The sequence below is a fragment of the Phycomyces blakesleeanus genome, assembly GCF_001638985.1.
Source record: "Phycomyces blakesleeanus NRRL 1555(-) unplaced genomic scaffold PHYBLscaffold_1, whole genome shotgun sequence".
Taxonomy (NCBI): Eukaryota; Fungi; Mucoromycota; class Mucoromycetes; order Mucorales; family Phycomycetaceae; genus Phycomyces; species Phycomyces blakesleeanus.
Genome location: NW_017265134.1, coordinates 493,595 through 513,724, shown reverse-complemented (window position 1 = coordinate 513,724; position 20,130 = coordinate 493,595). Strand labels below are relative to the sequence as shown.

The 20,130-nt window shown below is 38.8% G+C and overlaps 5 protein-coding genes across 5 annotated transcripts; all 5 read right to left on the bottom strand.

The window, feature by feature from the left end:
• Nucleotides 1–195: 195 nt before the first annotated feature.
• Nucleotides 196–5,327, bottom strand: PHYBLDRAFT_178590 (hypothetical protein). Its single transcript, XM_018438012.1, has 2 exons — nucleotides 2,771–5,327; nucleotides 196–2,648 (listed from the first exon to the last, which is right to left on the bottom strand). The coding sequence occupies exons 1-2, from the start codon at nucleotides 5,291–5,293 to the stop codon at nucleotides 375–377; spliced, it is 4,797 nt and encodes a 1,598-aa protein (XP_018298469.1). The 5' UTR covers nucleotides 5,294–5,327; the 3' UTR covers nucleotides 196–374.
• Nucleotides 5,328–5,755: 428 nt separating this feature from the next.
• Nucleotides 5,756–8,568, bottom strand: PHYBLDRAFT_61476 (hypothetical protein; the record flags this gene model as incomplete). Its single annotated transcript, XM_018440810.1, has 4 exons — nucleotides 5,756–7,393; nucleotides 7,598–7,990; nucleotides 8,152–8,322; nucleotides 8,383–8,568. The coding sequence occupies 4 exons, from the start codon at nucleotides 8,566–8,568 to the stop codon at nucleotides 5,756–5,758; spliced, it is 2,388 nt and encodes a 795-aa protein (XP_018298468.1).
• Nucleotides 8,569–9,758: 1,190 nt separating this feature from the next.
• Nucleotides 9,759–10,754, bottom strand: PHYBLDRAFT_161070 (hypothetical protein; the record flags this gene model as incomplete). Its single annotated transcript, XM_018434339.1, has 6 exons — nucleotides 9,759–9,888; nucleotides 9,957–10,052; nucleotides 10,227–10,231; nucleotides 10,501–10,504; nucleotides 10,642–10,712; nucleotides 10,746–10,754. 6 exons carry the CDS (start codon nucleotides 10,752–10,754, stop codon nucleotides 9,759–9,761), a joined length of 315 nt encoding a protein of 104 aa, XP_018298467.1.
• A 3,115-nt stretch (nucleotides 10,755–13,869) lies between these two features.
• PHYBLDRAFT_184290 (hypothetical protein) lies at nucleotides 13,870–15,766 on the bottom strand. The gene is made up of 2 exons (XM_018438909.1): nucleotides 15,229–15,766; nucleotides 13,870–15,092 (listed from the first exon to the last, which is right to left on the bottom strand). The coding sequence occupies exons 1-2, from the start codon at nucleotides 15,590–15,592 to the stop codon at nucleotides 14,419–14,421; spliced, it is 1,038 nt and encodes a 345-aa protein (XP_018298466.1). The 5' UTR covers nucleotides 15,593–15,766; the 3' UTR covers nucleotides 13,870–14,418.
• A 2,923-nt stretch (nucleotides 15,767–18,689) lies between these two features.
• PHYBLDRAFT_105105 (C2H2-type zinc finger transcription factor) lies at nucleotides 18,690–19,386 on the bottom strand (the record flags this gene model as incomplete). Its single annotated transcript, XM_018427883.1, has 3 exons — nucleotides 18,690–18,751; nucleotides 18,834–18,873; nucleotides 19,291–19,386. The coding sequence occupies 3 exons, from the start codon at nucleotides 19,384–19,386 to the stop codon at nucleotides 18,690–18,692; spliced, it is 198 nt and encodes a 65-aa protein (XP_018298465.1).
• Between the last annotated feature and the right edge of the window lie 744 nt (nucleotides 19,387–20,130).

Below are 20,130 nucleotides of genomic sequence, written 5' to 3'. Positions count from 1 at the left end.
TTTGTTTTTGTCACTTGTTATCTTCAGCTCAGCTGATGGATGTTTGCATTTGGTCTTGTATAGAATGGCCATGACACTACGCAGACCCCTTATTTTCCACATAATCGGATACTTTCTATTTACTCCCCCTTTTCCCCTTTATCCCTCTTTCTTCTTATTCCCTCAGACAGAAACACAATAAGACAGTCAAAAGATCATAGGCGAATTCAAGTTCAATGTTATTAAGTAGAAATAAATAAGAGATATATAGATAAATAGATAGGTAGAGATAAAGATAGAATTTTTTTGTTGTTGTATAAAAGAAAAGAAAAATGCAGTTAAAATCAAACAGAAATGAAATGGGGAATATACATGCATACGAAAAATAAAACTCTTTAATCGTGGAAGTCAAGACCAGTGATCGTCTTCTTTACATAGCCAGCACGGATAACCCAGTCACCAAATGGCTCACCGGCGTTGCGCTCAAGTGCGTAGCGCTTAATGATAGGTTTAATCTCAGCAAGAATCTCGGCCTCACGAAGGGATTCCTTGTACAGCTTGTTGAGACGCTCACCCTTGTGGCCACCACCCAAGTACACGTTGTAAGCACCAGGGGCCTTACCGACGAAAGCCAGTTCAGCCAAGTAAGGACGAGCACAACCGTTAGGACAACCAGTCATACGAATCGTGATAGCATCATCCTTCAAACCAGCCTCTTCCATAGTCTGTTCCAAAAGACCAACCAGTGTAGGCAAGTAACGCTCTGACTCAGCCATAGCAAGACCACAGGTAGGAAGAGCGACACAGGCCATTGCATTAAGACGGAGACCAGAGAATGAGAGGTTGTCCATCTTGTACTTGGCCAGATGTGCCTTTGTCTTTTCCAGATCGGCCTCGGGGACATTTGCAATAACCAAGTGCTGGTTAGGAGACAGGCGGAATTCACCAGTGTGCCACTCGGCCAATTCACGAAGACCGGTACGGACCTGGAACTCAGGAGTATCCTTAATCTTACCGTTCTCAACAAACATACAGAAATGCCACTTGTCATCTTCACCCTTGGTCCAGCCATAACGATCAGCATTGTCCTTAAACTCATACTCAGCAGGCTCAGCAAAGGTAGCACCAGAACGCTTCTCGATCTCAGACTTGAAGAAGTCCAAACCATAGGTATCAACAGTGTACTTAAGACGGGCATGCTTACGGTTGGTACGATCTCCGTAATCACGCTGGGTGGTCATGACGGCCTCACCGACCTTGACAGCAACATCGGCAGGAACATAACCAAGCATAGAAGAGGGACGAGGATAGGTCTTCTTGTTACCATGAGTAGCACCCATACCACCACCAATCATCACGTTGTAACCAATGACCTTCTTGTCTTTAACAATAGCAATATAACCCAAATCGTGAGCATAAATGTCAACATCGTTGTTAGGAGGGACAGCGATGACAATCTTGAACTTGCGGGGCAAATAAGTGGGGCCATAGATAGGTTCGTGATCCTGAACGGCATGGCCAGCAACCAATTCATCGGCCAACCAAATCTCGTGGTAAGCGTTGGTGCGGGGAGCCAAGTGGAGCATAACTTCTTCACTGAACTTCTGGACTTGAGCGTGAACCTCGGGAATCTCAGTGACAGGTGTAACCATGATGTTACGGTTGACATCACCACAGGCGGCAAGAGTACTCAAGAGAGAATGGTTGATACCACGGATAGTCTCGCGCAACTTGGATTTGATAATACCGTGCAACTGGAAGGCCTGGCGAGTGGTCATCTTTATAGCACCGTTGGCGTGGGAATCGGCCAACTTGTCCATAACTATCCACTGGGCAGGAGTAGAAACACCACCAGGCATGCGAACACGAATCATGAAGCTGTAAGCCTTTTCAAGTCCCATCTTCTTGCGCTCCTCACGAAGATCACGGTCATCCTGACCATAAGAGCCATGGAACTTGAGCAACTTGCCGTTGGTCTCGGAGATGTCACCACGGGAAGTATCCAAAAGATCCTCAGCAATAGTACCACGGAGATAGTTGGAGTTGATCTTCATCTGGTCATCGGTAATCTTGGGAGGCTCTTCATCACCACCAACATCCTTGACGCCCAAAGCCTTCCAGAACTCGGGTTGCCATGCCTGGAAACCAGTCTCATAACCATCGGCATCCTGATCATCACCAAGACCAAGAGCAAGAAGACGGTTAGCACCAAGGGCCTCGAGCTTGGCCTCGATAATCTTTCCGGGACGGTTGTAGAACGAGGCATCCTCAGCACGTGGCCAGTAGTTGCGATCACCAAGACCAAATACAGCAAAGTTAAGATCACTGAGCTGAACCTCACCAACCAAAAGAGCATTGAGTGCCTTCCAGAACTCACGACCGTTGGATGGAAGTTCACCCTGGCCAGCAGTGGAACACACAATCAAAAGGTTGGTCTCGTTGGCCAACTCCTGGATATCCTCATAGTCATCCATAGCCATAAACTTGACCTTGAGGTTTCTTGCCTTGGCACGAGTAGCGATCTTCTTGGCCAAACCCTCGGCATTACCATTGTCAGAACCGAACAAGACAGTAAGAGGAGGACCCTCAGCACCACCGAGACCAGACAACAACTTGGCATAGTCCTCACGAGCCTTGCGCTTCAAATCTTCCTGACGCTTCTTGACATCCTATTGTTTTAATAATAATAATAAAAAGAGATAGAGATAGAGGTACAAGTATATTAGTTATCAATTCAAATTCACTTTTGCCTTTCTTTTCTTTTCTTTTCTTTTCTTTTATTAATACTTACAGATTCAAGGGAGCTGACAAGAGTCTTGCTGAGAGCAGGCTGGGACAAAACGATCTGAGAAAAGTGGTTCTCACGCTCAAGGAACTTCTCAAGATCCTTCTTGATACGCTGAGAATCGAGAGTAAAGGCTTCCTTGTTCTGAGCCTCAAGGACAGGGTTCCAGCGGTACAAGGGCCAGGCACCAGAGTCAACAGCAACCTTGGTCTCCTTGAGAGTCTTGACTGGATCAAACACCTGGTTGTCGACAGGAAGGTAAGCCAACACAACAGAGGGACCCTGGTAGGCATCAGCCTCAATAAGAGCATGGAGCACACCAGTGTATGAAGAGTAGACGGCAACAGAGGCAACATAGACGGAGCCGAAGCTCATGGCGTAAAGACCGATATCCTTCTTGTGCTGTTCGCGCTCGGCTTCGGTAGAGTAAGAAGTGGTGTCAACAATAAGCATGTTGATGTTTTCACCGCTCGAGATGACATGGTGGACACCAGAAGCGCCCAGATCAGCAGACCAGCTGTCAGATCCAATAAGCCAGTTGGACTTAGGGAATAGAGCGGCCTGGTCCTCAGCAGAAATGGAAGCGATGGGGTTGGCCGACAGGACGCTTACGACAGCATTGGCTGCATCGGTGAGCTGGTTAGGCTTAGTCGAGGGAGACTTGACAAGGAGAAGCCAGTTAGAAAGAGCCTTAAAAGTCTCACTGGGAATAGTGGTGTCCTTGATAAGGTTCTCGACGGTATCAATGAGACGTGTCTGCTGCTGAATCTTGCTGACCAACTTTCCGTAACCGAACTCGGGAGACGAAGCCGAGGGCTGAGCGTCAGAGGCGGACCAAACGGAGGCACTGTGAACAGCGTTGGCAATCTCAAGACGGTCCTGGAAGACCTGGTCCAAAAGACGAATGTAAGGAGTCTCGATTGGCAACTTGGATTGAGGAGCCTTGGAGCGAACTTGAGGAGCCGACACATCAATAGTAGCCCATGAAGCAGGAACCTCAACCAACTCGGCAGTCTTGAGGATCTCGTCAAAGTTGGAGTGAGAGAGAGCCTTGCTGTCGACCAAAACAACCTTGGCACCCTTGGTGGCAACAGCTTTCTTGACAGCAGAAGAGAGTGTGACATCAAGATGGATCGCAGATACACCGCCAAAGGCAACGAGACCGTGAGGAGCAAGGCGGTTGATAGAATCAACAGAGTTGACAGAAGCATCTACAACTACGACGGCCTTGGCCTGCTGAACGAGCGAAGGCAAAAGAGATCCAGGGCGAGTAGAGATACGGATGTGAGAGTGAGTGGTATCATCCTTTTCGATGGTATAGAGCTGGACGCTTGACTCGGGCTGACTCTGGACATACTTCTTGGAGAGACCAGCATCACCAACAATAATAAACTGCTCTGCCTCGGTCTTGATATCCAAAGCATCCTCAGCCTTGACAATCTCATCAACAACAAAACGACGTTCGATAGTAGGCTGACGCAATTGGCGGAGCACAGCGTTGACCATAGCGGGGTTAAAGTCGAGTGAGTGAACACCGTATTGGCCACTAAGGATCTCTACATCGTCGCGCTGAGAAGACTGGAATGCGGCGGTGATATCAAGGAAAAGAGGGTTCCAGGTGGCTGTGTGATCCTGAACAGGTTCCAAAACTGCCAATCGGCGAACTGATTCGGGTAAATGAGCCAAGAGATCAGCATCGGACCAGGGACGGTAGAGGCGGATATTGAGGACACCGATCTTCTGAGGAGAGACGCTCTGGAGGTGAGCCAAGGTCTGCTCGACAACAGCGGCACCAGCACCCATAGCCACAATCACCAACTCAGCATCAGGATGGCCGGTGTACTCGACAGGTGAATAGTGACGGCGTGTCAAAGTTCCAAATTGAGCCATGACATTTTTGACAGTTTCTGACACATCCACCACCACTGCGTCTGCTGATTGATCCTGCGAGGCCTTGTAGCGAAGGTAGGCTGTCTGGGGAGCCGGGAGTGACTTTTGCTTGTATGACTCGATTTGTTCAGGGGTAATGAGCTGTTGGAGAATTTCGGGTGCGACTGTCTGGACGGTTGCGTATTCGCTCGATACACGCTGGCTGTCATAAAAGTGAATGAATGGAGTCGAGGTCTGGATGGCGACGGCGTGAGCAATGATAGCCAGATCATAGGCTTCCTGAACGGTTGAAGAGCTCAATAAACCAAGACCAGCCTGGCGCACGGCCATAATGTGTGAATAATCGCCAAAGCTCTTCTCTGTGGATTCTCCAGCTGATACGTGAAGCACCTGGCCAGTCTGGGTAGCAGCGAGTTGATAGAGGTGAGGAATGGCCTGGAGAAGTTCGGCTGAAGACAAGAGTGAAGCTGAAACGGCACGGTTGGCATCGACAGACACGTCCGAGGTGACCTTGGCATTTTGTCCTGAGAGAGTGTAGGATGTGCTGACCAAAGGTGTTCTAGAGGCGTGTACGTTCTCGCTCAAGGTCAAGGCAACCAAGGCAGTAGCGTCGTCTCCGTTTAGAAGTTCTGACGGCATAGCAAAGAGGTGGGGGGTGTGTTTACAAAAAGTATGTACAGCAAAGGAAGGATAAAAAGAAAAAAAAAAGTTATTAAATGCAACCCCAGTTTAGTATTTATGTTTCATCTATTTTTTTTTATATATATATTTTCATTGGCCTCTTTTAAAGCCACACACACACACACTGGTTTAAACTAAAGCTGTATGGGCAGAGGTTTGCTTTGTTGCGAACATTGCGTCTTCTAGCACACAATTTTCGCCGATTCTTATTGGTCGGTATTTCTCCGCACAATCTCATCGGTCCATATATGTTCAATGTGGATTAGATGGTAGTGTAAGTAATTATTATTATTATTATTATTGTCCTTATTGTCATTATTAAGATGGAAAGAAGAAATAGAAAGAGGGGGTATAAAGAACTAAACTGTTGTACTTGTATGTATATAGTGTATATAATGTCTATGAAAAATATGGTAATTATTACAAAGTCGGACTACCCTTATGACTACTGCCTGAACGGCTAGAAGTAGTTGGTGGTTTCCATGCCGCGGCTTCTGGATTCAATGGCTTTTGGCTACGGCGTCTAGGATTTGTGTTTTGACTCATCGGATGTGTATTACTAGATACTTTTACTGTGTAATGGGATAGTTTTCCGTTGATCTGTGTCATAAAGGTCACATGGCCATCCAATTCATTAGAAGGTCCAGATGTGTCCATTCGATAGCTTAAGCGTTCTGGATGGCGCTCTGGTGGAGGAGTTCGGCAGAATGAAGAGCAAGGGGAGCATGTTCGACTTGTCTGAGGTGAACTCTTGCCACCGAGTGTGGTAGATCCAGTAACATGGGTAGGTATAATTGTGGATAAAGGTAGAGGTATAGTTACAGGTACGGCTATAGGTACGGCCAGATCGGTAGGTACAGATGTTGTAGATATAGATTGATGTTCATGGTCATGTTCAGGTTCAGGTTCACTTGGTACAGATACAGGTACAGATGGTAAGGGTAAGGATATGGGTGAATTGATAGGTATAGAGCTTATGGTTGTAGGTTGGGTTTGCTTAGTATGGCTCTCGAGTGCTCGCTTAAGTTTGAGGATTTCTTCATCTTTACGCTCCAGGTGGCGTTTGAGTCCGGCAGGAGTTAGCTGGTTGAGCTCTCTTTGCATGTAGTCAAGTTGGATCTTGTTGACACTCTCGGACTGTTTGATCTTTCGGTTTTCTTCCTTGAGGCGACCAATAGTTTCCATCATCTCTGCTGGTGTTTCTGGGAGCTTATTGGTGGGAGGGGGTAGACACTGGCTTACCAATCCTTGTCCAAACTCCTCTCCACAGTCGGCCATCCCAATCTCAGGTCGTTCCACGGTGCGGTATTCACACTTGGCCTGGAGTCGCTCCAACTCTCGCTGGTGGCACTCAAGGTCGGTCTCGAGCTGCTGATTACGACTTCCGAGCCGGTTCATCTCCTTGTGGTTACGGCAGACTTCGACTTGTAATTCATCCACTCGGTCTTTTAGGGTCTGTTTGGCTTTGATTTGTTCGTCCATTTCGGCTTTCCATTGCGCCTTTTCCATCAAGATTTCGTCCAATCGCTGCTTGGTACAATCTTCCTCAACAACGTCGGTCAAAATCTTTAGGTGTGCTTCCAACTCCACAACTCGGCTCTGCTGTACTCTGGACTCTTGCCACTCCTTTTGGAAATAAGCGGCTTGTTGCCCCATGGCCTCATACTGTGCTTCTAGTTCGGCGTGACGGGGCTTCAGAAGATCGAATTCTACCAGCTGGCGTTGCAAGTGCAGAATTTCGCGTCGGTTCTCTATGACTTCCTTTTCTAATTCGGTCTGCTTGGATGCAATCTGCAGCGAAGGGTTTGTCTCGGATAATTCGAAACGGTCTTCTATTTTCTCTATAAGGCTATCGCTGAATGCCTGCATGGCTCGTCTCTGGTCCTCCCAGAACTGGCGAGCCTCTTGCTGGATCTGAGTGACACTAGACAGGGATGGATAGACGGTTGACTGTAGTCTAATCTTGATCTGTCGTTCAAGTTGATCTAGCCACATACTCTGTGACACCGACAATCTCTCTTCTGGCAAATCCTGTGTAGCCATCCTGGACAACATTGACTAATTTATTTTATTTTTATTATTATTATTATTATTTTAAATAAGAAAAAAGAAAGACAAAAATTGTTTGTTAAATGATCAACGTTCTATAATTGTACTTTGTACTTTTGTGCCTTGTGTCTTGTACTTTGTATTCCTTATTTCTTTCTGTCTCTCTCTCTCTCTCTCTTCTTCTTCTTTTTTTTTTATAAAATATAGTTTTACCTTTGGTCTTGGTCGGTTGACAATGCTATGAGAGACACTTGATTGGCTACCCCGTCGAGATGAATAGTCTATGCTGGGACGGTGAGGGTGGGCAAATTCGGGTACCGAAGCAGCTCTCGAGGTTCGTCTTTCACGTCTGAGATGTGGTGGTGGACAAAGGGGAGATACGGGTAAGGACTCGTTATAGCTGAATCGTTGGGGTGGGGTGATCTTTGGAAGAGTCTGGGAGGAATTCGGCCGGAATAGATCAAATGAGGACTCGGCTGGTGACTGGACCGGGGTCCGTTGGCCCAGAGAACATGGAGCAGTGTTTATGTGATATGGTTTGTTGTTTTGCTTAGGTTCGAGTGGTGGTGATGCAAGATAGGATGTAGGAGGTGAATTTGGTGTAGACTGTGAGAATGAATAAATTATTATTATTATTATTATTATTAAAAAAAGTATATATAAGTATAAAAGGGCACTTTAGACTTTATCCCCCACTTATTCACACAAACACACAAAAGAGAAAGAGGGCTTTTGTGTGTGCGTGTGTGTGTGTTTATTATATGTACCTCTTTAGCTAATGTAGAGCTTGTATCTTTCCATGAATCTATAGGGGGTGAAGAGGGTTGGGATTTTTTGCTGTTTGACAGGTTGACAATTGGAATTCGATGTACACCTCGAGGTAGACTGACGAGATAAAAGTCTTCTTTAGATCGAGAGGCTGGTTGGTGATATATAGCCTGTGGTAAGAGAGAAAGAGTGTGAATACTTTCAAGACAAAAGGATAAAAAGGATTTTACCTCTGCTTTGGCTACTCTTTCGGCCAACTCAATCTTGTTCTGTTTTTCGATAGGATTCAAAAGGCGTGCATGGGTGTTTTCTGGTAAGAGTACTGAACAATAGTAGACTGGAGAGGTGCGGGTTTGCTTAGGCATAGTGGCTTTCGAGTGGTGAGAATTTTTGGTCTGGTTGTACATGGGAGGCATAAGAATAAGAAGACAAACTTAAGAGATGGTTTCTGACGAGACAGTTTCTGGATGAGATGTAAGTGGTATTTATTGGATTGACGGTTTTTAATTTTAGACGTCCTCTTTTTTTTGGGCTTCTTTCTATAGAAGTACTGAGCAGGGCCCAGTTGTCCAATGTCAAGGTCATGATTAAATAATGTTCATGTTTTTGTGATTTAAACATGCTCCTTGTGGCACGCCATAGATGTCCTATCTTTCCATGTGGCATCGTGTTACCGGGAAGCGTGTAGGACTTGCCTTTTGAAGCAGGCGTCCATTGTTTGAGCCAATATTCCGGCTCATCAAACCAAGTCACTTTATTGGAGATTCTTATTGTTTTTAATGACATTACCCGTCATCGCGTCTTCTTTTGCCATTTACGATCGGCCATTATTCTGAGAAACCTAAGCTTCTTAAAGACTTCTTGCCATACACACAAAAGAGAAAAAAAATCAATTCGAACAAAAAAACAAAAAGCTATTGTTCTCCACGTGGCGTTGTTTTTTTTTATATATCTTTATATTTTATATATTTTTACTCTTTTTTTTTATTTTTATAATTATTTATTATTTTATATTTCTATTCCGTACAACGTGCAACGTTAAACTCTTGTTCAAGGTAGTCCATTAAGCAACACTCGAGCTTCTATAAAATGGCGCGATCCTTATTGTACCTTTGTTTCTGTCAAACACGTTTCTGCATTAACCACGCTGTTTCCTTGTTAACTGGATTCATATTATCGCTTTACATCATTTGTCCCTTTTTAAGCCAATTGTGTTGTAAATCTAATGAAGTGTGTCTGTCTTTACCGAAAAGGTTCTTTTTTATTATTATTCTGATTTCTATTCGGTCTTAACTTGTTCATGATAACTGACCACGTTTCATGAGAGTACAGCAACGATAACAAGCAACATAACAATAAGATATAGAAAGAGAGAAGGACAGTAAATAATGACAATATTCACGGGTGGTATTAAAAGTTTGGTTCCGTTTCCCTCCTCGCAAATCCAGTATTCTTTTAACCGAGATTAGTTGACATGATTTAAAGTGGTGTGTCAATTCTATAGAGTTTGTATGTACCTTGACTTGAATATTATTCTTTTAAATATTTAATATAATGAGAATGATAATCATAATATGAACAGTAATCATAGTAGTAACCATAGTAACTAGCATAATCTAATAGACATAATGATCATGGTATTGACATTGATACCGATACCGATACCGATATTGATATTGATATTGATATTGATATTAAAGATTAATATTAATATTAAGGTTAATATTAATATTAATCTTTAATATTAATTGCTAATATCTATGTATTGGCGTTGGTGTGGGTGTTTACGGGTGTACATACAAACCTATGAATGTATATATGATGGTGGGGAAGAACCCTTGATCTATTTCCCCACCATAGTGATAAGGATAATGATGATGATAGCATTAATAGTAATAACCTATATAGATAAATATAGATATAATATATAATATATAAAATATTATTATTATTGTTGTTTCGCATTTAGCCTTTTATCATTCTTTCCATAATTGTATAGATCCAATAACCTTTGAGTTATTAAGATATAGCATTGTAATTGTAATTATAATTATAATAATTACTGTTAATTTACTTTTTCTAATGGATAAAAAATTTATAAAAATACATTACTCAGAAAAGGCAATCTTGATATAATTGACTAAACTGAAGAAAGATATTTTATATATAAAATATAAAATATAAAGTATTCTGTACAGCTATATATTTATATACTATTACTAATAATTTATTTCTCTGTTGATAATCAGATTAAATAATAAGCATTTATTGCGACTAGTTATAGTGAGCGATTCCACCCGATAGATAGTATAAATAAGGCTTCCCTAGGTATACAGCATAATTATTACTTTACTAATAATGATAATAGTAATAATTATAATAATTATAGTAATATTTGTATACTTTATATATATATGTATATACAAACACATGTTGATTTATATTTTAGACTGTGTGCCTCTATCTCATTCTATTGCTCTTCATTTTACCCTTCCTTTCTTTCTTGGTCAAGATTATATCTAGTAATCGAACCGATGTATTTGTCATTGGCACACTTCCCCTTTGAACAAAACAATACTAGGCTTGTACTCACCTTATACATGAGTTGGGTACTACAAAATAAGAATAAAAAAGGCGTGGGTTATTGACAGCTAGTTCATGCTTCAAGTGTTCATTATCTATAGAATGTGTGCATATACATATCAATAATATTGTGAATTTTCTTCCTTTCTTTCATTAGTGTGCACGGTGCACTTGCCTTTGGAGGCAATAAAAGAGTACTTTTTTTTTATATATATTATTATTATTAATGGTAGCTGTGATCACAGTTCTGGATGTTATTCTGTCTATTAGTATTTCTTATTTCTATTCTGTACTTGATACTTCTTTGGGGTGAGACAAGGGCATACAAAATAAAATAATAAAATAAAGACTAAAGACTAAAGACTTTGTGACAGGTGATCTAAAAGAGAAATATAGTTGCCGTCAGCTTTATTTCCAGACACCAGATTGATGGTACAACGAAATTCCCTGGAAAAAAAATTTTATATAGATGATTTTTTTTTAAAAAAAAAAAGTAACAAATCACAACAATGATAGTAATAGGAAAAGTGTTACTGTTTATAATTCTAACTGTAATTCTAATTGTGACTCTAAATTCAAAAGAAAGAAATCACAATCACAATCACAATCACAATCACAATCACAATCACAATCACAGTTACAATTACAATCACATTTAGAATTAGAATTTAGAATTAGAATTAGAATTATAATTATAATTATAAGCATAAGCATAAGCTTAATTCTATTTATCAATCTATTTTATAAGAAATATTGTATTTCCAAACTCCTTGTTTTCCAAACAGTAAAGTCAGTTGACATAAATAAAAAGATATATATAAAAAAAAGTTCACACCATGCGATATTGAATTTCCTTTTTCTTTTTCATTTAAAGAGTACACAAAATTACATCTTTAGATGGCGCCAACAATTATTATTATTAATTTATTCAAATGGTTATTATTATATAGATAGATAGCAATTATAATAGCTCTTTGGCTTCTAATCATATTATAATATGATGATTCCTACAAAGGTGCTTAGATATGTTATATGTATACCACACCAAAAAAGGGGCTTCATATTCGTTTTGTACCCGTTTCATTATTTCATTACTTTTGTATCTTGGATTTTATTAAACACACCACTTTCCAACCGATCACTACACCTACCTATATTTTTATATGAATTTGTGTGTATGGGTATTGTATTCTATGGTTGTGAGTTGTTGATCAAAATAAATAAATAAATAAATAATCAGTACACAAAATATCAAGAAAAGTACACTGTATATTAATTTGTGCTTGATCGTAATATGTACACAAGCCCTAGGCCTTATTATATTTTGTTTGGCATTGTTCATTAAAGGCAACGACAAGCTCTAGACTAAAAAGTATGACTTGTTTTCTCCTGTTTGTATATATTGATCAGCCAATGTATATAATTATATATATATATATACAAACCTTTTTACATTTGCACAAAATAATATATATTTCTTTTTATTTGGGTATCTAACCATAAGAGTCAGAATACACGGATATGTTCTTGTTGTTTCGTCTAGTTACACTTGTATTTGTTATAATCTCTTTACAGAAATACTAGTTGCCAGACATTTATGTGTGAAATGGTTTGCTCGATTAATTAAAACATCATTAAGCAGCTGTAGTCTTTGTGTACTCGTTCCAAAGTTAGAAGTATATCTCAACTTTTTTTTCGCAACTTCTTCTTTTGAACATAAAACTCCAAGCCAAAACCCAAAAAACAAAAAACAAAGATGGAGAACAAATAAGATTGAGAGGCTGCAAGAATATAGCATTTTCTCTCTCTCTTTTTTTTGTATATATATATATATATATATGTGTGTGTGTGTGTGTGTGTGTCAGGATCTTATATAGAAATAAAAGGCTTTTGGAACTGCTTGGAATGCCAAGAACATCATCATAATCATCATCATCAGCGGTAGTAATGATAACATTAACAACGTTGCTAAATAGCTGTATTTAAATGAAAATCTGTAGAGACAATTTTTAAGAAGATATACAATAAATGAACTCCCTTTTTTTCTTCTTCTTTTCTTTTATTAATCTGCGTTATTACGCTGCTTTAAATCTCGTGCTTTATATTAAAGATCTTTTACCATAAAACAAACCTTTATCCGTCTTGTTTTGGACCTGACATTCCACTATAGGAAAGAGAGAAGAAAGGAACATTGCCTATGGTATTTATTTAGAAATTACCATCGGAATCACCATTCATTTCACCCGTTTGTTTATATCTCATGTTCTACGTCAAAGAGCTTTGCTATCTATACAACGAACCTTGGTCCGTATTGTTTTTGGAACTGATGTCCAAATCCGTCTTGAGAAACAGCCTCGACGAAAAAGAAAAAGAAAAAAAAAGTACAAGGAAAATGCTCGTAAAGATTTGGATACACTATTTGTTGTCATGGAGAGGCATCGACTTTCGAAGTTGTAGAATTCTTTCTCTTGGTCCAGGATGTGCTGCATACAAGATCAAATATAACGCCATCTTGATGAGACCTTTTTTTTTTTCTTTTTTTTTCTTTTCTTACAGAGTTGGTGGTGAATGCCACGGCCACAAACTTTCAAAGGCATTGATTTTTTTTCTTGCCAAGAGGCAGACTCGTTGACGATCCTCGTCGTACCAGTCTGCATACCCCCGTTCTCTCTCTCTCTCTCCTTCATATATGCGCCTTTATTCCAGCAGTAGCCAACCGTGTTACTCTTTCGAAGATCAACGAGTCTAAAATTGAGCTCATGGTCGGATAAGGCTGCCAAACAGATCAATTAACACAACCGTGATAAATGACCAGCAGCACCAACCAAGAAAGAAAAGACTAACCTCAGTCTTATCTCTTTAGCTTGCCACTCAAATACACACAAAACAAATACACAAAAAACATACGCCATAACAAATAGCAAATAGTGTCGTCTCCATATAATAAAAGGAAAACACTTGTTCTTGCTCTTGGTCTTATTATTTATTTGAATTTATTTGTATGTTTGATGAGCCAATCAATAATAGCAATAAGATTTACAAAATAGAAAATATATATATATATACAGAGAGAGGGAGGAGAATGATTATCAAGAAAGTCAAAAAATTTCGATCACCAATAGGCTGTTCGTTTTAACGGGTAACAATGTAATGTTTGGTAAGGCGCTTTTATTTTATTATTTTTGGCAGAGTAGTCCCACAACAACAAAATACATATTTTATTTATTTATATAGATATATATATAAAAAAGTGACTTTTATATTATATCATATTATATATTACTTTTTTTTATATACAAGAAAGGAACGAAAGAAAGAAAGAAAAAGATAGTCATTGGGATTTTAGTGTCACACATGTTACAGGCCAACCGTTGAGTGAAACACAAAATTGGATTATTTTTTTTTGGATTTTTATGTATTACAGAAAAATTGAATCAAAGAAGCAGACGAATGAAAAGAAAAAAAGGAAAATAATACAAAAATAAAATGATTTTTTTTTAAAGTAAAAAAAAGATGGGTAAAATGTACATGTTAAAGAAGTTGGTTTTTAACTAACCAATTGACTTCACTAACTAAATAATTCAATAAAGAGTAACAACAATAAAATTTGTATGTATGTATGTATGCATGTATGTATGTATAGTATAGTATATATATATATTTCTTCTTTCTTTCTTTCTTTCTTAAGCCCAAACAATGGTGTCGTTCCAAGAGTCATCGGCGTAAAGATGTTTGGCTTGAGAAATTTCATCTTCATCTTCATCTTCTAGCTCATCTTCGGTCAGTTCATCGATTTCAATTGTCTCGTAGCCTTGGTTGCTTTGGTCCACAAAGGTAGACCCATCGTAGAAATCTTCTTCATATTCTGACACTTCTGACTCTTCGGATTCCGCATTAGCATTGCACTCAAAGTCTTCAGGGAAGTAGCAGGCCGAAAGTGGACTGCGCGGTTTTGGAAGCTGGGCCAAGATGTCCTTCCAACTAGTCACACGTTTCACGTTGGATGGTAGCGCTCGCACGGTTGTCTTTGTAGGCGGGTAGAGTTTCCGCGATGTTGACGTCAGAGTCAAGCGAGAGTTTGTCGAATGTCGTCCTTCTACTTCTACCGGTGATGCTGCTGATGCTGCTGATGCTTGTGTGTTGGGTTCCAGGTGGTTCCAGGTGTACTGCCCCTTGCGGTCATACAGAAGCACCTTGATCCCGAGTTGGGCACAGTCCAGTGCGTGATCAAGGGAATCATCAATTAAGACATCTACGCCAACTTCTTTACAGATTGTGGCCTTTGATTTTGAAACGTATTCTAATTGCTCAGCATTGGAAAGACCAAGATTACAAAAGTAAATGCTTTCGAATAGACCTAAAAGAAAATGATTATTATTAGTATTATTATTAATATAGATAGATAGATAGATGTGTACATATATGTATCTATGCATGTATATTTTTGGTATATTTCTTGTATTCAACTCTAATTTAAGGCTACACTGCATTACCTGGATAGTGGCGATCAACAAACTGTTTGGTTTGAGCAGCAACGAATTGCTGACGAGAGGTAATGATTACCAGTGTAAATTTACGCTTCTTGAACATCTTTAGGGCCTCGAGCGCAAAGTCTTGGATCGGTGGAATGCGTTCAAAGTATTCAGAGTCGTAAAACGCACGGATCTTATCGCATGTAGATTCCTGAGACCCGCCCCAGACTGCGGCAAAGTCATAGGTATCAAAGTCCTCAATTGTCAGGTGAGTGCTATAGGTGTCGTTGTGCCATTTAACGAGGGCTTCGAGGGTGTGTGACAGAGTCTGGTCAAGATTGACTGCAAGAACTCGACGAGGTTGGTGCTTGAGAATTGTGGGCATGTTATTCGTTGATTATTTTTTTATTATTTTAACTTGAGGTTGTTAATTGAGTTCAATTGAATTGAAATGAATTGTATTTGTGTATAGAAATCAAAATGGATAAGCAATAGAGGACACAAAAGGTAGTAATGAGAAGAAGAGGAAGAGGAAGAAGTGAAATTAATTTTTTTTTATAAAAAAATATAATCTTAATAAATAAATAAAAAATAAAAAAAATAAAAATACAAAATGTATAAATATATAGATACAGATACAAATACAGATACAGATATAGTATGTATATATATATAAAAAAAAAAGACTGCTCTGTTGTAAAAAAAAAAAAAAAAAAATTAAAAATTAAAAAAATAATAAGACTTTGTAGACCCCCAAGATCGGAACTGTCTCAACAAATATATATATTTATACATATAAAAAAAAAGTACACAAGAATAAAAAAAAAAAACTATAAATCGAAAGCCAACAACCAACAACCGAAAAACCAAAAGCATATACAACCCCCTGACTGGAGTGTCTTTGGGCGGGCCTTGGTGTGTTTTAGGACGAATCATCGTCGTATTTTTCCCAAGACAGTCCTTTGGGGGGGGGGGGGGGGTGGAGAAGAGCCGCTTAGACTGGGTTTCAAGTCAAAAGAAAAAGAAGGAGACCACGAGCTTCTTTAACAGCAGCCAACCTGGCCTTCACTACTTTTGCTGCTTAGACGCGTGGGTGTCACCAATAGTGCTTCTTTGTGTACCCTCTTACTCTCTCACTCGCTCACTCTCTTACTCTTTGCTTTTTTTTTTTAGATCTTTGATTTTTGATCTTTGATTTTAGTTGTAAGCCTATTATTTACTTATTTATTTATATTGAGTTGAATTGAATCGAATTGAATTGTCATAGTATCTTATAATATAGTATCTCATAATATATAGATTTTTAAAACATATATGCATATGTACGTATATACACAAATACACATATAGTATTATATATTTATGGAATAGCAATACTCATCATCACCTCCTCCACCATAATCATTATGGTTACTATAGTTACTATAGTTACTATGGTTATAATTATACCCATTATTATTGTTGTTACTTGTTGTTGTTTCCATGGTAATAATAATAAAATTGACATAATATGTCATATTCACTCCATTCATTCCATATTCACAATTCATACTTATGTTCATCACATAATTCTTTTCTCTTTCGTTTTCTCTTTTTTTCTTTATTTCAGTACACCTTACCGGTCCATTTATTGTTTTATCTACTACAAACCACAAGAAAAAAATCACAATAATGACGATGATGATGATGATGGATCTGTCTGTATCGTTTTCCTGGTGATCTTTCTTTCATTCTTTCATTCTTTCTAGATCCTGATAGCATACTTCTCTAGCTGTGCTCGCAGCTCATCCTAAAATTCCCTTTCCCCCGTCAGATAAAAAGATCCATATATGCGTGTGTATTGTAATGTAATGTAATGTAGTGTAATATAATGTAGTGTAATGTAATGTATTTTGTGTGTATGTGTATTTTATATATTATGGTTGTTAGGCTTGCAAATTTAATGCACACTTACCGGAGACAGGGTAGAATGATTGTAGATCAACATGGATTTCGACGCCTTTTTCTTACCGACATCCGCAACCAGGGGAGCTGGAATAGTTTCAGCAGGAATTCCAGAAATATAATCATAACCTCCTCCTCCTCCTCTTACTCCACTGCCTCTTCCAACATTACCTCCTCCACTACCGTGAATTCCTCCATTGTTGGCATGATTGCTGCTGCTGCTGCCGCCGATACTGAGACCGATTCCGGCACCTCCACTACTTCCTACACCTACTATACCGACGCCACCACTACCGACACCACCAACTGCGGCTGATTGTGCAGATTGATGGTGATGATGTTGTGGGTGTTGTTGATGTTGTGGATGTGGATGTTGTTGATGATGTTGTTGTTGATGTTGATGTGGATGTGAATGGTGATGTGGGTCGGTGTGATATGCCTGTGCTATTGGCGCATTCGTAGGTCCCGCTGATATAGGTGGGGCATATGCGACAGACGGAGAGAATGTAGATGTAGCAGTAGTGGTGGTAGTGGTAGTGGTAGTAGTAGTTGTAGTAGTAGCTCCACTGCCGCCAGCATTGTTGATACTGTTACCGTTACTATTGCCGACATTGCTGCCATTATTATTGCTGCTACTGCTGCTAGCACTGCTGCTGTTGTTGGTAGTATTGTTATTTATACTATTGATCGCAGCATTCGAGATATTTTGAGGCGTAGTATTTTGGTTAGGAGCATTGTGAGATACGGGTGGTGCAGAGGATGAAGACGGGGGAATGTTTTGGGTAACAATATTGGGTTGACCAGGTTGCTGACCTGGTGGAATAGGTGGCCAAGGTTGCCCGCCAAATGGAGGAGGTCCACTACGTGTACGTATAAAAGAAAAGAAAAAAGTTTAGAAAGTCTATAATATATATACACACCATTTCTTTTTCCTTTTTTTTTAGAGTTGATTTGCATTTGGATTTCTTACCCTGGTGGACGGAATGAAAATTGTTGGGGAGGAGGAGGATAAGATGGAAACGGTGGTCTTGGCTGATAGAACTGGCTGTATTGTCCAGGGTAAGCAGACGGCATACCTGGTCCCTGAGGTTGATTTGGAATAGGTGGTCCATTAAAAACCTGGGGAGCATAATATGGTGGAGCAGAATATTGCTGAGGTGCAGCAGGAGCCGCACTTGGAGCTGACGGGCCGGCTTTGTGGAGTGCAATCTGCTGCTGGATCTGTTCTGGAGTCAGTTCATCGTACTGTCCAGATCCGCCTGTACGCGCACGCTTTGATGGTTGATTTCCTGACATCTTTGCTTCGTAGGCGACCTGATCTTCGTGTGGAATGCCTTCCATTCCGAAAATCTCAATCTCTAATGTTTCTCGACCAGGTAATGCATTTGGTACTCTTGATTGATGAAGATTGATTGATTAAATCAAAGAAAAAAAAAATTTAAAAAAAAAGAAAAGGTTAATAAATGCAAAATCTTTACCAACTAAATAAATAAATAAATAGAAAACAAAAATAAAAACATAGATTGGAATTTTCAGACTCACTGGGTAATGTCGACCTTGTGTACTTGTTGAGCGTGTACGGCCATACCACCGGCAGTTGCTACAATGATAATAAAGAGTGTTAGAGAGAATTATTAATAGTTGTACTTTTAAAAAGCCTTGGCCAATGTTGTGATTCTTACTGAGTTTCTTGTTGCATACTTCACACTTGAAATGCTTTGCCTATTCGTATGTATGTATACATGTATGTATGCAAGTGTGTATGTGCGTGCGTGTATATACGTGTTGTTGTTGTTGTTGTTGTTATACGTGTATTTTATATAAAAAGTGATTGAATTCATTAGTCATTGTTATTTAGTTTTTTTTTGGTTTGTTTGTTATATATATATATATTATATATATTAAGACATGTATGTGTGTATATATGTATATGTATATATGTATGTATGTATATGTATTTGTACATTTGTGTATATATGTTTTTAGATGTAAAAGTATTAATATTCTAAATATTTTTATTTATTTTTTTGGTTTGGTTTGGTTTGGCTTGACTTGGCTTGGCTTGGCTTTGGTTTGTTTCAATACATCCACAAGTATATTGATAATCTTGATCGGTTTAGTAGATCAATGAGTACATACCCTTTGATGTGTTACAAGAACCTTGTCATCTTCAAAGTCCTTTTCACAATACCAACACCAAGGACGCAATGACTTTGACTTCTTCTTTTTTCCCATACTTGTGAAGTGTCAATCACAAAAGGAGAGGACCAAAAAGTAAACACCACCCAAATTTAGCGCGTGACGAAAGCAAATGTTCGGCGATTTAAAATATTTATACAAAGGACAAAAAAGAAAAAGAAATAATATGTTTCTGCTTTGGTATTATAAAAATCACAATATATATATATATATATATTAATTTATTTATTTTTTTGCTGCGTTTGTGTTTTTTTTTTACTGGCAATTGATTTACTAAAGCAAAATACTCTTGGTCTTCTTCTTGATATTGTATTATTAAAAGACAATGTATAGATATATAGAAATGCATTCAATTAATTCATTAAATCAATTGACCAATTAATCAATTATATATATTTTATGATTTCTGATTTGATTCTTATTTAGTTTGACCTTGTTAGATATTATGAATAATGAATATAGATTTTTAATGGTGATTTTTGGAATATGACGATGGTTACTTTGCAAAAAGAACAAAAAAATATATAACGTATTTATATATTTATATAGTGAGAGAGTCAATGCATACAGAATTATGTATATATCTGTCTATCTGTGTTTGTGTGTCTGATGAGTTTGGATCTAGACTTGAAGTGTTTCACAGTACTGATAGCATAGATAATATATTTATAATAGATCATAATATAAATATACATCAAAGAGTCTTTGATGATGATAATGATGATTGTATTATACAGTAATCTAATTTGTCCCACTAAAATAAAATAGAAAAAGACTGAC